At 43.8% G+C, this 13,881-nt stretch overlaps 1 protein-coding gene across 7 annotated transcripts in view; it reads left to right on the top strand.

Moving 5' to 3' along the window:
* The window catches only part of SRGAP3 (SLIT-ROBO Rho GTPase activating protein 3), a 263,049-nt gene that overhangs the window by 192,765 nt on the left and 56,403 nt on the right, over positions 1-13,881 (top strand). For all 7 annotated transcript variants that reach the window (XM_019824938.3, XM_019824937.3, XM_011280178.4 and 4 more), the window contains exons 8-10: positions 738-839; positions 2,999-3,196; positions 10,316-10,400. In XM_019824938.3, the coding sequence (XP_019680497.1) occupies positions 738-839; positions 2,999-3,196; positions 10,316-10,400 (385 nt within the window). The remainder of the gene's footprint in view (positions 1-737; positions 840-2,998; positions 3,197-10,315; positions 10,401-13,881) is intronic.

Raw genomic sequence — 13,881 nt, 5'->3', positions numbered from 1 at the left:
GGGGCCTTCTGCAGGGTCTCCCACAGCTTCTGGCCCATCCCTCAGCCATTGCATTCAACCCTTTGGCCCATCATCTGGACCTAAAAATCCTGGCCTCATAGTTACGACGGGTGACTGTGAAGTTTGAGTTGCCTCGTTAGTGGTAAATAACTAGTAAATCACAGAGCCTTACTGTCCCTTATGATCTCAGCTGAGTTATGCCAGGCTGCCCAGCCTACAGGTAGTAAGGGAGCCGTGGGTGGAGTGGGTGTAGGGAGAGCAATGTCTCCTTCCACTCACCTCCTCCCCCACCCCATGAGCAGGCTACCGACTCACAGTTGCCTCACCAAAGCACCTTCCTGATGGGGAATAGGACAACTCTACTGATTGTTTCCATTTGTTATTCTTTTCATTGGCTTTTGTCAAGCCATTGCTTTCTTCTACAACTTCCTGCTTTAAAATGAACTATGAGATTATGTTAAAGTGTTTAGTAAACCCTCTAGGGTTGGACAAACCTAGAAGACCATGACCGAGAGGCCACAACTTGCAGTGTGAGAGGGTGGCCTTTGGGGTAGAAAGATCCCAGTTCCTGGCTGGTGTTGCCAGACACAAGCTGTGTGACCATGGGTAGGTCACTTAACCTTTCCAGGCCTGTTTCCTCAGCTGTTGATAGGGATGTTGATGATGGCCCCCAGCCCTGGCTCCACACAGGTGATGAGAGCACTGGGCAAGGGCAGGTGGTGGCTGTCCTTTTGCAGGTTTGCCAGGTCAGCGCTCAGCAGCCAGTCCAGACGGAATTGCTCATGCGGTACCACCAGCTGCAGTCCAGACTGGCCACTCTCAAGATAGAGAATGAGGAGGTGAGTGGGCCGCTCTGCCCTGTAAGCGATTTCCTTACAAAGGCCTGGCTTGTCGTGGAATGCATTAGAAATTAGGGTTCATCCATAAGATGGATTATTACACACCCATTAAAACTGGGCACACCAAGAATCTTTAAAGGGATGGGGGAATGCTCCCAAGATGTTAAGAACAAAGAGGATGTAGAACTCTATGTCCAGTAGTATCCTGAGTATGGTAAACTAGAGGAGGTGCATGTGTATCTGTGTTTATTCACAAGAAAAAAATGCCTGGAAAGAAAGAAATGCTTTGAGATGTTAATTGTGATTATATCTGGGTAGAGGAATTATAGGTGATTTCTGTTTTCTTCTTGTGCTTTTCTCTGTTATCTGCATTGAGTTTGTGTTATTTTGATCATCAAAGATAGCTATAGGTATTTTAAATTACACAATGTAATAAAAAAGCCCAGGGTACACCGAATGTGTGATGGATCCTGAGCCCCAAGGAACTTCTGTCTTGCCTTGGCCAGCACACCTCCCACGTGGCTAGTGACACAGGATCGCCCCTGGGAGGGCACGAATGGAAATACCAGCTGTGGTGTGTTTTGATGTGGACCGAGGAAGCCAGATGGGAAACATTCCATTCCAGCCTGGATGCCTTTATGCAGGGAGGATGTCAACCAACCACAGGCCCCTGGAGAAAGGACAGCAGGATGTGAGGAATGTCACCTAAAATCTTGGGCAAGTTTATCACCGGAAAGTGTAACCACAGCTGGAGATGGGGAGTCATGGCCCCTGTCTTCACATCTCAAGAGGGCTGTCCTGGGCGGAGAGAGCTGGTTTGCTCCATGTCTTCACAAAGGACAAAGCTGGGACAGACGTGAGACAGATTGTCACACAGGACGATAACGAATCAAAGCTGACCCTGGGGGGAGGTTATACAGAAATGGATTGTGTTTTTATTTTTCAAACCTGAGGAGAGAGAGGAGATGAAGAAAGTATTCTGTATCCTCCCCTGAAGCATTTTCAATTGTTTACATGGAACAGTATATGGATAACAATATTAGTGGGGTTTAAATTGGAAAGCAGGGCCCCATAGAGGAGAATGAAGCAAAAGTTCCTCTGTATAGGCTGTTCGTGGCTATGGAAATGCTTAATTTTGAACCTGAACTACTGTCAGGCTGTGTTAGAAAGAACTGATCCATACATTTATTCATTCACAAGTATTCTTTTAACCAGTATTTTTCAAGTATTTATTAAGCACATTCCATGCTCTAAACACGGTGCTAGAGGCAAAGTAAAGTGAGTGAACAAGAAAACATAGTGCCTCCTCTCCTGGAGATTATAGTCTAGCAAAAAAAAGATAGATAAAACATTAAAGCAGTATGCAAAATATCAAGTGATGGTGGGCACTAAGTTAGGAACAGTAGTCAGGGGGCTCTGATGTCTCCAGGAAGTGACATTTAAGTGGAGATCTGAGTGACAAGAAAGACTTCGGGTGACAATAATTTAACAGTGAATGTAGATGCAGTTTCTCCCCTGTTTTTGGAGTGACCTTCCATCGAAGTATAGGGTACAAGTCAGTGAAGGGATGTTGCGAGGTCAGGTCTCGTGTGTTCTGCACGTGTAGCCTTCTGGGGGTCCCACTTGACTCCAGGAGAGAAGTTGGGATCCTGGAGGACTGGCTCAGCATGATCTTCCTCTCTTTTCTCATTTCTCAGTCAGGCTTTTGATAAGTCAGGGGCAGATAGCCAGAGAGTATGTCCACTGAGGATGGCCCCTCATCCTATCTAGACTCTGTCCTCTCTTCTCTCTGGATGAGCACTCAGAATATTTCTGCTCAAGGGACCTGCCTCCCATTGGAGGAGCTCGTGTGGGGCTATATAATCAGGAAAAGAGAAACAAACCTGGAAACCTGGCTTCCTTGTTTGTCACAACATTCTCCCACGTTCTCTTCAGCAGAAACAATCCAGTACAATGATGTTAGACTGGGCAACATGGGTTCTCACCCTAGCCAGCTCGCTGGCCTTATATTCCACATCAGTATAATGAGAATGATCATCTTTGTCCTGCCCACCTCCTAGAGGCTATACGTGGAAGAAATAAAGTGGGGAAAAGGATTTTGCGGTGTGAAAGGCATTCTGAGGCCGAAGGGTTTTTGTTGACATGCTATGTTTCTCCAGGTTAGAAAAACCCTGGATGCCACCATGCAGACCTTACAGGACATGCTGACTGTGGAGGACTTTGATGTTTCTGACGCCTTCCAACACAGTCGATCTACAGAGTCTGTGAAGTCGGCTGCCTCTGAGACCTACATGAGCAAGATCAACATTGCCAAAAGGAGGGCCAACCAGCAAGAAACAGAAATGTTTTATTTTACGGTAAGTGGTGTCTTGGACCCAGAACTTACTGTCTACTGACCTGCTGGCAGTGACTTTTGGGGAACAGCCCAAGCTAGGGGGAGCCAGCAAAACCATGTGGGTCAGTTAGAGCTAAAAAGTTTCCAATGTGCTTCTCAAATGAAATTGCCTTGGCTTTGTGAGATGCAAAAAGGTGAATTGCCAGTGGGGAGCATCAGCATTGATCCTGGATTGATGGTTATTGCAGTTAACCTACAAAACCCCAGAGAGTTGTGTTCCATAGGGTATGAGGGAAATGGCTCTTAGCCTAGTGGAAGCCCAAATAACAAACCTAAAGTTTAATGTACGGTTGTCACATTGAGGTATCTTAAATTTGGGTGTGGGCTTTAGAAACCACGCCCTGAATGATCTGTGCAAACTGCTGGTAAGTTGTCAGCCCATCATGTAAAATCCCAGATTATATGCATTCCATTTTGCTGGGGCAGGGAAGAACAAGGTTAGGGGGCACTGGATCTTTGTTCAACATGTGTTTAGTGAACATAGAATTTTGGGGGTGTAAGGGACTTCAGATCTTCCGTCTGATGTTTGATCACATTCAACCCTATCCCTACCAAAAAGGCATCCAGCCTCTGCTTGAACAGACCTAGGATTAAAAGTTCCTGCCTTCTCCAAACAGCCCTATTGTCTGGCCTGTGGCCGGCAGTAGATATTATGATGTATTCTGTTATCTCTACTTCACTGGGATTTCTGGTCATTCATCTTGATCCTGTTCTCTGGGGCAACAGAGAGGATAATTCCACAAGACAGTCTTTGGTGTGCTTCTAACGAGCTAGGTTTTCATTTCTCCAGGCTAAACATACCTGATATTGTAAATCCTGCCTCATAAGCTTTCATTTTGAGTGGCCTCAGCATCCTGGTGTCTCTTTCCTGAACTTGTTCCTTTTATTGATGCCTGTGTTAAAGCGAGACTCTGAGCAGTGATCTGACCAGCACAGACTAGAGCTAAACTCCCGCCTCCTCCCACCCTAGGTGCTATTCTCCTTTCCATACATTCTAAGATCATATTCTTTTTGTTTTGTTTTTATTTTTATTTACAAATTTTAATTCCGACATAGTTAACATACAGTGTTATATTAGTTTCAGATGTACAATATAGTGATTGAACAGTTCTGTGCATTACTCAGTGCTCATCATGATAAGTGTACTCTGAACCCCCTTTATCTGTTTCACCCAAACTCCCTCCCACCTCCCCTCTGGTAACCATCTGTTTGTTCTCTATAGTTAAGAGTCTGGTTTTTCATTTGTCTCTTTTTTTCCTTTGTTCATTTGTTTTGTTTCTTAAATTCCACATATGAGTGAAATCATATGGTATTTGTCTTTCTCTGACTGATTTATTTTACTTAGCATTATACTCTTTAGATCCATCCATGTTCTTGCAAATGGCAATATTTCATTCTTTTATATATGTATATAATTCCTCAAGAAATTATATGTATTTATACATGCCGTCTCTTCTTTGTGCATAAATCTATCAGTGGGCACTTGGGCTGTTTTGATTTGGCTATTATAAATAATGCTGCAGTACATGTAGGGATGCATATGTCTTTTCACATTAGTGTTTTTGTATTTTTTTGGTAAATACCCAGTAGTAGAATTACTGGATCATATGGTAATTCTATTTTTAATTTTTCAAGGAACCTCCATAGCGTCTTCCACAGCAGCCACACCAGTATGCATTCCCATTAACAGTGCAAGAGGGTTTCTTTTTCTCCACATCTTTGCCAACACTTGTTTCTTGTGTTTTTGATTTTAGCCATTCTGACAGGTACGAGGTAATATCGTGGTTTTGATTTGCATTTTCCCGATGATGAGTGATGTTGAACATCTTTTCATGTGTCTGTTGGTCGTCTGGATGTCTTCTTTGGGGAAATATTTGCTCATGTCTTTTGCTCATTTTTTAATTGGATTATTTGGGGTTTTGGGGGAGGTGTTGTAGAAGTTCTTTATATATTTGGGGTACTAATCCTTTATCAGATATGCCATTCGCAAATATCCTCTCCCATTCACTAGGTTGTCTTTTAGTTTTTGTTGATTGTATCCTTTGCCGTGCAGAAGCTTTTCATTTTGACACAATCCCTATAGTTTATTTTTGCTTTTGTTTCCATTATCTCAGAAGATGTATCAAGAAGAATGTTGATACAGCTGATGTCAGATGCCTGTGCTGTCTTCTAGGATTTTTATGGTTTCAAGTCTCACATTTAGGTCCTTAATCCATTTTGAGTTTATTTTTGTGTCTAGTGTAAGAAAGTGTAGTTCAGTTTCATACTTTTGCATGTAGTTGTCCAGTTTTCCCAGCACCATTTGTTAAAGAGACTCTTCTTTTTCTCATTGCGTATTGCATCCTTTGTTGTAGATTAATTGACCATATAATTGTGTGTTTATTTCTGGGATCTCTATTCTGTTCCATTGATCTTTATGTCTGTTTTGGTGCCAGTACCGTACGATTTTGATAACTACAGCTTTGTAGCAGATCTTGAAATCTGGGGTTATTATGCCTTCAGTTTTGTTCTTCTTTTTCAAGAGTGTTTTGGCTATTTGAGGCCTTTTGTGGTTCCATACAAATTTTAGGATTATTTGTTTTAGTTCTGTGAAAAATGTTTTTGGTATTTTGATAGGCATTGCATTAAATCTGTAGATTGCTTTGAGTAGTATGGACATTTTAACAATATTAATTCTTCCAATCTATAAGCATGGAGTCATCTTTCCCTTTGTTTTTACTTCAATTTCTTTCATCAGTGTTTTATAGTTTTCAGAGTATAGGTCTTTCACTTCCTTGGTTGAGTTTATTCCTAAGTATTCTATTATTTTTGGTGCAATTGTAAATAGGATTGGGGTTTTAATTTCCCGTGCTGCTACTTCATTATTAGTGTATAGAAATGCAACAGATTTTCTATATTGATTTTGTATCCTGTGACCTTACTGAATTCATTTATCAGTTCTAGTAGTTTTTTCGTAGTGGCTTTAGGGTTTTCTATATATAGTATCATGTCATCTGCAAATAGTAAAGGTTTTACTTCTTCCTTACCAGTTTGGATATCTTTTATTTCTTTTGGTTACGTGATTGCTGTGCCTAGGACTTCCAGTACTGTGTTGAGCAAAAGTGGTGAGAGTGGACATCCTTGTCTTGTTCCTGACCTTAGGACAAAAGTTCTGTTTTTCTCCACTGAGAATCATATTAGCTGTGGGTTTTTCATATATGGCCTTTTTATGTTGAGGTACATTCCCTCTACCTTCTTTGATGAGGATTTTGATTATGAATGGATCTTGTACTTTGTCAGACGCTTTTTCTGCATCTATAGTTTTTATCCTTCCTCCTATTGATGTGGTGTATCACATTGATTGATTTGTGAATATTGAACCACCCCTGCAACACAGGAAAAAGTCCCACTTGATCGTGGTGGATGATTTTTTTAATGCATTATTGGATTTAGTTTGCTAACATTTTGTTGGGAATTCTTGCATCTATATTCACCAGAGATATGGGCCTACAGTTCCCTTTTGTTGTAGTGTCTTTATCTGATTTTGGTATCAGGGCCTCATAGAATTAATCTTGAAGCTTTCCTTCCTCTTCCTATTTTTGGAAGAGTTTGAGAAGAGTAGGTATTAAGTCTTCTTTAAATGTTTGATAGAATTCACCTGTGAAGCCTTCTGCTTCTGGACTTTCGCGTGTTGGGAGTTTTTTGATTGATACAATTTCATTGCTGGTAATCAGCTTGTTCAAATGTTCTATTTCTTTTTGATTTCGTTTTAGGAGGTTATGTGTTTATAAGAATTTATCCATTTCTTTTATCTTGTTCAATTTGTTGGCATGCACATTTTCATAATCTTCTCTTATAACTAAGATTGTATTCTTTTTTTTTTTTTTTTTTAAAGTTAATGTCAGTTAAATCTCTATTCCCTATGTACTGCCATTACACCAGGCTACCTTTCTGCTAAAGGATATGTAGCTGATGTGTTGGGTCAGTGTTAGGTTTCTTACCAGTTAGATTTCCTCTTGATGGATTTAGTTCACGGCTTCAGACTGTCAGGATCTTGTTGCAGTGGTTCAGCATATGTGCTGTCCCTTCAGACTTAGGTTGTCTGCAGATTCAGTGAGTGTGGCTTTCATACCTTAAAGTTTGTCAGTGAAAAAAAAAAAAAAAACTAATAGTTATGCCACAACCAAGGCCAAAGACAGAGTTGTTTGAAACATGCCACTAGGCTGATAGTGATCCACTGTATCAACACCTCTAGATGGCGGTCATTTAACGAGTCACAAACCCACCCAGTTCTGACACCCAACTCCATCTTGTGATAGGCCTTGTCAAATCCTTTTTTGAAATCAAACAGTTGACATATATTGCATTTCCTCTGTCATCACTCTTTGATTTTGTTGTTTTCAAGAAAGGAAATAAGACTAGTCTTGGTGAATCAGCCCATGCCAATTTCTGGGGTTCACCACTTCCACTGGGCGCCTACTGTATTTACAGAGAGAATTTTATGGGTCACAGAGATTTAAGGAAGGAGTGCACATGAATATGAATTCACTGTGACAGCGGAAGCAAAGAAATCTGGGTGGCAGAAGCAGAGAAAAGGGGGTCTGGCTGACTTGAAAGGAAAAGAATTCACCAGTGTCCATGATTAAGGGTCATGGGTATTATATTTTCATTTTAATATTTAATCTATCAACCTGGTTGGCTAGTACACCTCATGACTTGATGTTATGACATTATTTTAGGCACTTTTAAGGACATAATATTCCTCTTAATGCAAGCATTGGTACAATTCAATAGTATTCTTTCCATCGTGAGTCACATATGAAGCCTGGATGAAGCTTGGAAAAAGTAGGCAAAGTCTATGGGCTCCAGAGCCCCGGGGTGTAATTTCCACTAACCAGTGAATTGCCCACTCAGGTGAGTTACATGGTTGGGATTAGAGCTTCAACTACCTGGGGCAGCAAGGCATGGTGGAGAAGATACCTGCTTATACCTCAGCTCTGCTTCTCATGGCAAATTTTTAAACATGTGATAAGAGCAGAGCATGTCATTACTGGAAGCATCCATAGAGAGCCTAGGGGAGAGCGTTTATCAAACTGAAGTGTGTATTCGAATCATGTAGGAAGCTTGTTAAAAATGTAGGCTCCCAGCATACCACCCTCCCCGAGGTGGGCCCTGGAAAATTGAACACTTCTGATCCTCTGTAGTGCCTTCCTCAGGGGTAAAATTAGGGGTTAGACTCACAGTATTCTTGAGCAGGAATCTGCATTTTGACCCTCTCCCCAGCTGGTAGGAGGCTGCCAGTCCCTGCACCACACTTGGAGAAACACTGCAGGTCAGTTATCACTTTACCCTGAGGAGGGCAGTGAGTAAGCTGCCCAAGGTGGCACTCTAAGCTCTGAGCTTCTGTCCCCTTCTGGCAAGAATGGGAATGATGATGCCCCCCCCCCCACCCCACTCTTTGCCATCCAAGATTGTGATGAGGACCAAAGGTACAAGCTTGAAAACTTTCAGGTGCTCTTTGGTACAAGGGGAGTGGTTCCTAGGAGCCAAGGTCCTAGGCGCCAAGGACTGTGGCTGACGAGATACGGCACCATCGTCTCCTGCCAGTCCCACCATTCCAGAAACCTATCAAGATGGGGCCAGGTGAGGTGACCTCAATCTTATCTGTACACATGTCAGCCCCCAGTACCTCGACCTTTTCCCTACAACTGTTGTCAATAGGATGATGGTGATGTTCCAGATGCTCCTTTACATGTCATATTGGAGTGTCCCGAGCCTCTACAGTTCACTTGTTTGCTCCTCTGCACCCTTTTCTGAGCATTCTGGCTGGGGCAATAAAATGGATTTCTTGGTGAGAAACTAGCTGGCAGATTTGGGGCAATCACACCATCCTGTGCCTTCGTTTTTGGGGCGTTTGCAATTGCCTTTGCATCTGCTGAGAATGTTCCTTCCCCATGTGCTCACGTGTATCCACACAGCCCCTTCCTCACCTCCTTCAGGCCTTGGTTCACATGGCAACTATGCAGTGAGGTCTGCTCTGGTTCCTAGTCCCCCATTCCTGCCTTATTTTTATCCATAGCATTCACCAGCATCCGACCAATCGTGTATTTTACTTTCTTTATTAGCTTATTGTCTCTCTTCCCACTCCTCTCTGTCAACCCCCACGAGATCAGAGCTTCAGCAGAGTTTCTCAGCATTGGCTATATGCCAGGCACAGCTGTAGGCACTGGGGATCTGGAAACAAATTGGGTGTGGACCCCACCAACAGCAGTCTAGCAAAGACATGCCCCAGCAGAGAGGGGTCTGACCTGTGCTTACATGATGCAGGGTGGGCCAAGGAAAGCTGGTACTTGTGCAGAGGCGTGGCTGAGGTCCAGCTCAGTTTGGGCACAGGTAGATGTGTTTCTGTTCCCAGTGACTCCTGTCCCTCTGCACTGCTCTGAAACACATTGTACATCACAAGGTCCCTGAACTCGAAGCAGCCTGGGAGTCCCAGGGACGTGGGGCAAATCAGATCTTTATGCCAGCCTCACCTGTCTCCTCTGTAAAAAGCAGAAAAACGTATCCCCCAATGTAATTGAGGTTATTTTAATAGGAATGTCTTTAGGGGCCTGCAAAGCCCTTCCTCCTTCAGAGTGGGGCCAGATGAAAGGAAGGTTCCTTCGGAGGCTCCTCTGTAACAGATCTGATAAAGCGCTCTTGCCTCAGCTGTGTGCCCCCGGAGACGGCTCCCATTTTTATTGCTCGTGGCCCAGAAGCACAGTGGAGGCTTGATGACTAACGAAGCTGTCTGCTTGGGGCTCAGTCCCCAGTCCTCACCTGACAAAAGCACCTTTCGCAGCTCACATTCCCCCTGAGCTTTCTTTGTGTTCCCCCAGACTGCCCTGAAATGCCCAGGATGGGACGGTCGCACTCAGCAGAGCTGGGGTCTGTGGAGAAGTGAAAAGGAGCAAGTCAGAGGTCCTTCTTTTCCTCATGCTGGGGTCCTTGAGGGTGGCATAATCTCCCTCTGACCTCCCTGGCATAGCGGTCGGTTTCAGAGGCAGAGACCATGTGACTTGGCCTTGCAGTCTGTAATGTCCTTGTGCCTTGTGTTTTACAGAAATTTAAAGAATATGTGAATGGCAGTAACCTCATCACTAAGCTACAGGCCAAGCATGACTTACTCAAGCAGACCCTGGGTGAAGGTGAGTTGGTTGGAAGGCAGAGGCCTGTGAGGAGGGATACTTGTTTTGTTGTGGTCCCCTGGGTCGTTTCAGCTTGAGACATGGGCACTTGGTTGAATGAGGCCTGGTAGCACAGCCACCTGGCAGGACTGGGCAGGCCAGTACAGATGCTAAGAGGGGTCTAGTGTGGCTGCAGAAAACATGGGGCAACTATGTTCGTTTAGGTTCTGGGGGAGAGTCCAAGGCAAAGTGATGAGAGGGGTCCCCAGCAGGTAGGGGGTGGGGATCCAGGAGCACAGAGTTCTGCATTGCTGTTTTTTAACAGGTACTGTTTGCCAGGAATACTCCTAGAGTGTCTGGCCAGGCATCTAGGTCCAGAAAAGAAAAATCCATATGTGTATTTTGGTCCTTGAGGGATGTGGGGAGTAGGCTTAAAACTGCGCAAAGGCCTCCAATTACAGTTGGAATAAAATCCCAAGTGCTCTCACAGTACATGAGGCCAAAAGGTCATTTGAACATTACCTTTTTCACTGACCGTATTTATCATTGTCTACTCCCTTACTGTGCACCAGCCACTCTATGCTCCTTTCTGCCCTTTAAAACTCATCAAGCTCATTCCTGCCCCAGGGCCTTTGCATCTGCTGTTCTCTCTGCCTGGAATGCCCTTAACCCAGATCTCAGTATGGGTTGGCTCCTTATCCTTCAGCTTTGTCAGCAGAGGTGTCACTTCCTCAGTGAGACTCTCCTTGTCACCCAACCTCAAGAAATCACCACCTCTGTCCCAACACTCTCTGTTTGATTTTCTTCATCTCATTCATCACCATGTGAAAGCACCCTATTTATTATTTGTTCATTTGCTTATTATCTTTGGGTACATCCCCACCCCAACTGTCTCATATCTTCTTTACGAGTAGGGACTTCCTTGTTTATTTTGTCTACCACTTTATCTCCGGTGCCTAGAATAGTACCTGGCTCACAGTAGCCATTCAGTTAGTCATTGGATGAATGTTGAATGGGAAGGTCACCAGGACACGAGCCTGGCCCCAAGGTCAGGGATGGCTTGCAGCAAATCGTGGTGGCCCTGGAAAGTGGTGTGACTGTCAGCTATGAGGGGGATGAGCTGAGCTGGGTGTTTCTGAAGTTGTGAGGTCCTGCTTGAGCCCCACATCCAGATATACTCTTGTATTCTGTTGGAGAGGTCTGTTGGCTGAAGGGTGTGCTCTATGTAAAGGAAAAAGAGCATGGGGTCCAGGAAACGGGATTTCCAAAGTGATACCAGTAGATCCCAAGACGACAGCTTGAAGCAGGCCAGGGAAGTAGGAGTGTGATAGGTGAGAGTCATAGGGGGCATAGCACCCCACTCTTCTCCATACAGGTGCACATTCTAGGGGCTGTGCCCTGCCCACCCAAGCCTTCCCTGACACTGTCCACTCGGCACCGATCAGGGGGCAGCTGGAATCTGCAGATGCTTGGCATTTGTGAGCCCTGTGCTTTAGAGGAAACAGCAAGAAATTAAACCATTTCCCAGCCCCAAGGTGCTTCTAACCTAGCGAGGAAGACAATTCATGAATTCATAAAAAATTGAAAGCGATAACATTAAGTCACACAGAAATACTAAGTGAATTGCCAGGTAAACAGTACAGACTCTTAAGAGTATGAGCCAGGAGTGGAAGGGATCACCGTGGGCCCAGAAGAGCCGGAAAGGCTTCAAGAAAAATGAGTAACTGGGGCTTGGAGTAGTAACCAGGGGGTTAAAACTAATATCAGTAGAATTTTTTCAATCAACTTTATTGACCTATAACTTATGTACAATAAAATCCACCCGTTTTGTGTAGAAATCACTTGTGACAAACATATGTACCCAGATCAGAATATAGAACATTTCTGTCACCACAAAAGCCCCTTTGAACCCCTTTGAGGTGAATCCTTTCTCCACCACCCCAAGCAACCACTGATCAGATTTCTGTCAGCATAGATTAGTTTTGTGTCTTCTAGCTGGGCAACTTCTGGGGGTGATAAAAATGCTCCTGATTTGGTGTATACTCAGGTGTATACATTTGTCAGACCTCATTGATTGGGGGTAAGGGTGGGAGCAGTGAGTTGCATTGGGCTTTTTTTCCATTTCCCCTGACACTCCTCTACATTCTGCCCATCCTGACATTTCCATATTGGGCCAGAAGAGTGGGGCGCATAGGAGTAGGAGAGCCAGAAAGTCCTAGGGAAGAGCCAAGCTGGTGTGCCAGGGACAGCTCCCATGACTAGCATTAAAAAGGAGGATTGGTTTTATAGCCAGTGGCCCCTGGGGGTTGGAGGCTGTTTCTCAGAGCCATGTACCAAAAGGCAAGTCCCTATGAGTTGGTTGGCTCCTTGTATGTTCAAAATCAGGAGCCCTGGTTTTAGAAAAGTAGATATTCTTTTAGAAAATAACATCCCAGATGAGAAGGTGCTTCTCTCCAGCTCACCCATGTGTGCTATCAGATGCAACCGTTTATTACTGCCCTTGCCTGAATGAATAGCCTTGATGAAATAATAATAAAAATTAGTTTGGGTTGGCATAACCCCTGACCCATTTGGTCTCCCAAGTTCACTTAGCCTTCAGCTATACCTTGCTCCAAGATGTGATTTACCAGTCCTCCTTCTGAGTTTTAGGCTGAATAGCAATGAGAAACTGCAGGAAAATGTGGCTTCCGAAGTGTAAGGGCAGCTAAGAAAGAAAGAGCCATCCAGAAGAATCTCAGTCCTATTCTCTAGTAAGCCAGCAATGGAAAAGCTTTGTGCTTCTTTTGAAAACTGGGATGGGCCTTGTTAGACTGGTCAATTTGGGTGAGGATTTTTTTAATAGACTTTGTTTTAGAATAGTTTTAGATTTACAGAAAAGTTGCAAAGATAGTACAGCTAGTTCCCATAGATGCCACATCCAGTATTTCCTGTTAATTGACATTAACAACTCACCATAAGTGAGTATGGAGTATTTGTTACAAGTAATAAACACTGGTCCATTGTTATTTCTAAAGTTAACAAATTGTCCAATTACTGGAAAGAACCGCAGCTGAGACCAAATCTTGAGTCACTTTTGTATCCCCACTGCCTGATAAATGTATATGTGGATTCTTAGGGCACCGGGTGAAAGGGGAGAATGTGCACTGACTTAGATTGGTCACGTTCTTGCCTGTTGGGCAAAGTGGACATGGAAGAAATTAAGCAGGCCAAAGCAAGCTCAAGATCTTGGCTCCTTTATTTTTCTGAGTGTCAACAGACAATTCACCTCTTCTTGCGCGTGCTGATTCTTCCATTCAGTAGAAAGCTTCCCTAAGAGTGGGCCGGGGTAGGATTACACCTGCATCAGTGACCTTTTTATGCCCTTTGAAGGCTATTTTGTATTGGGAGGGGCAGTCTGGAAATTTTGGAAGCAGGTGAGAAATATGGGGCCAAGTGGAATATTTTGATTAAGAAGATACAAAGCTTGTTTCTTGTTGTTGTTGTTTTTTTTAATGAAATGTGT

This window comes from Felis catus, chromosome A2 (genome assembly GCF_018350175.1).
Source record: "Felis catus isolate Fca126 chromosome A2, F.catus_Fca126_mat1.0, whole genome shotgun sequence".
Taxonomy (NCBI): Eukaryota; Metazoa; Chordata; class Mammalia; order Carnivora; family Felidae; genus Felis; species Felis catus.
This window is presented reverse-complemented; position numbering and strand designations above follow the sequence as displayed.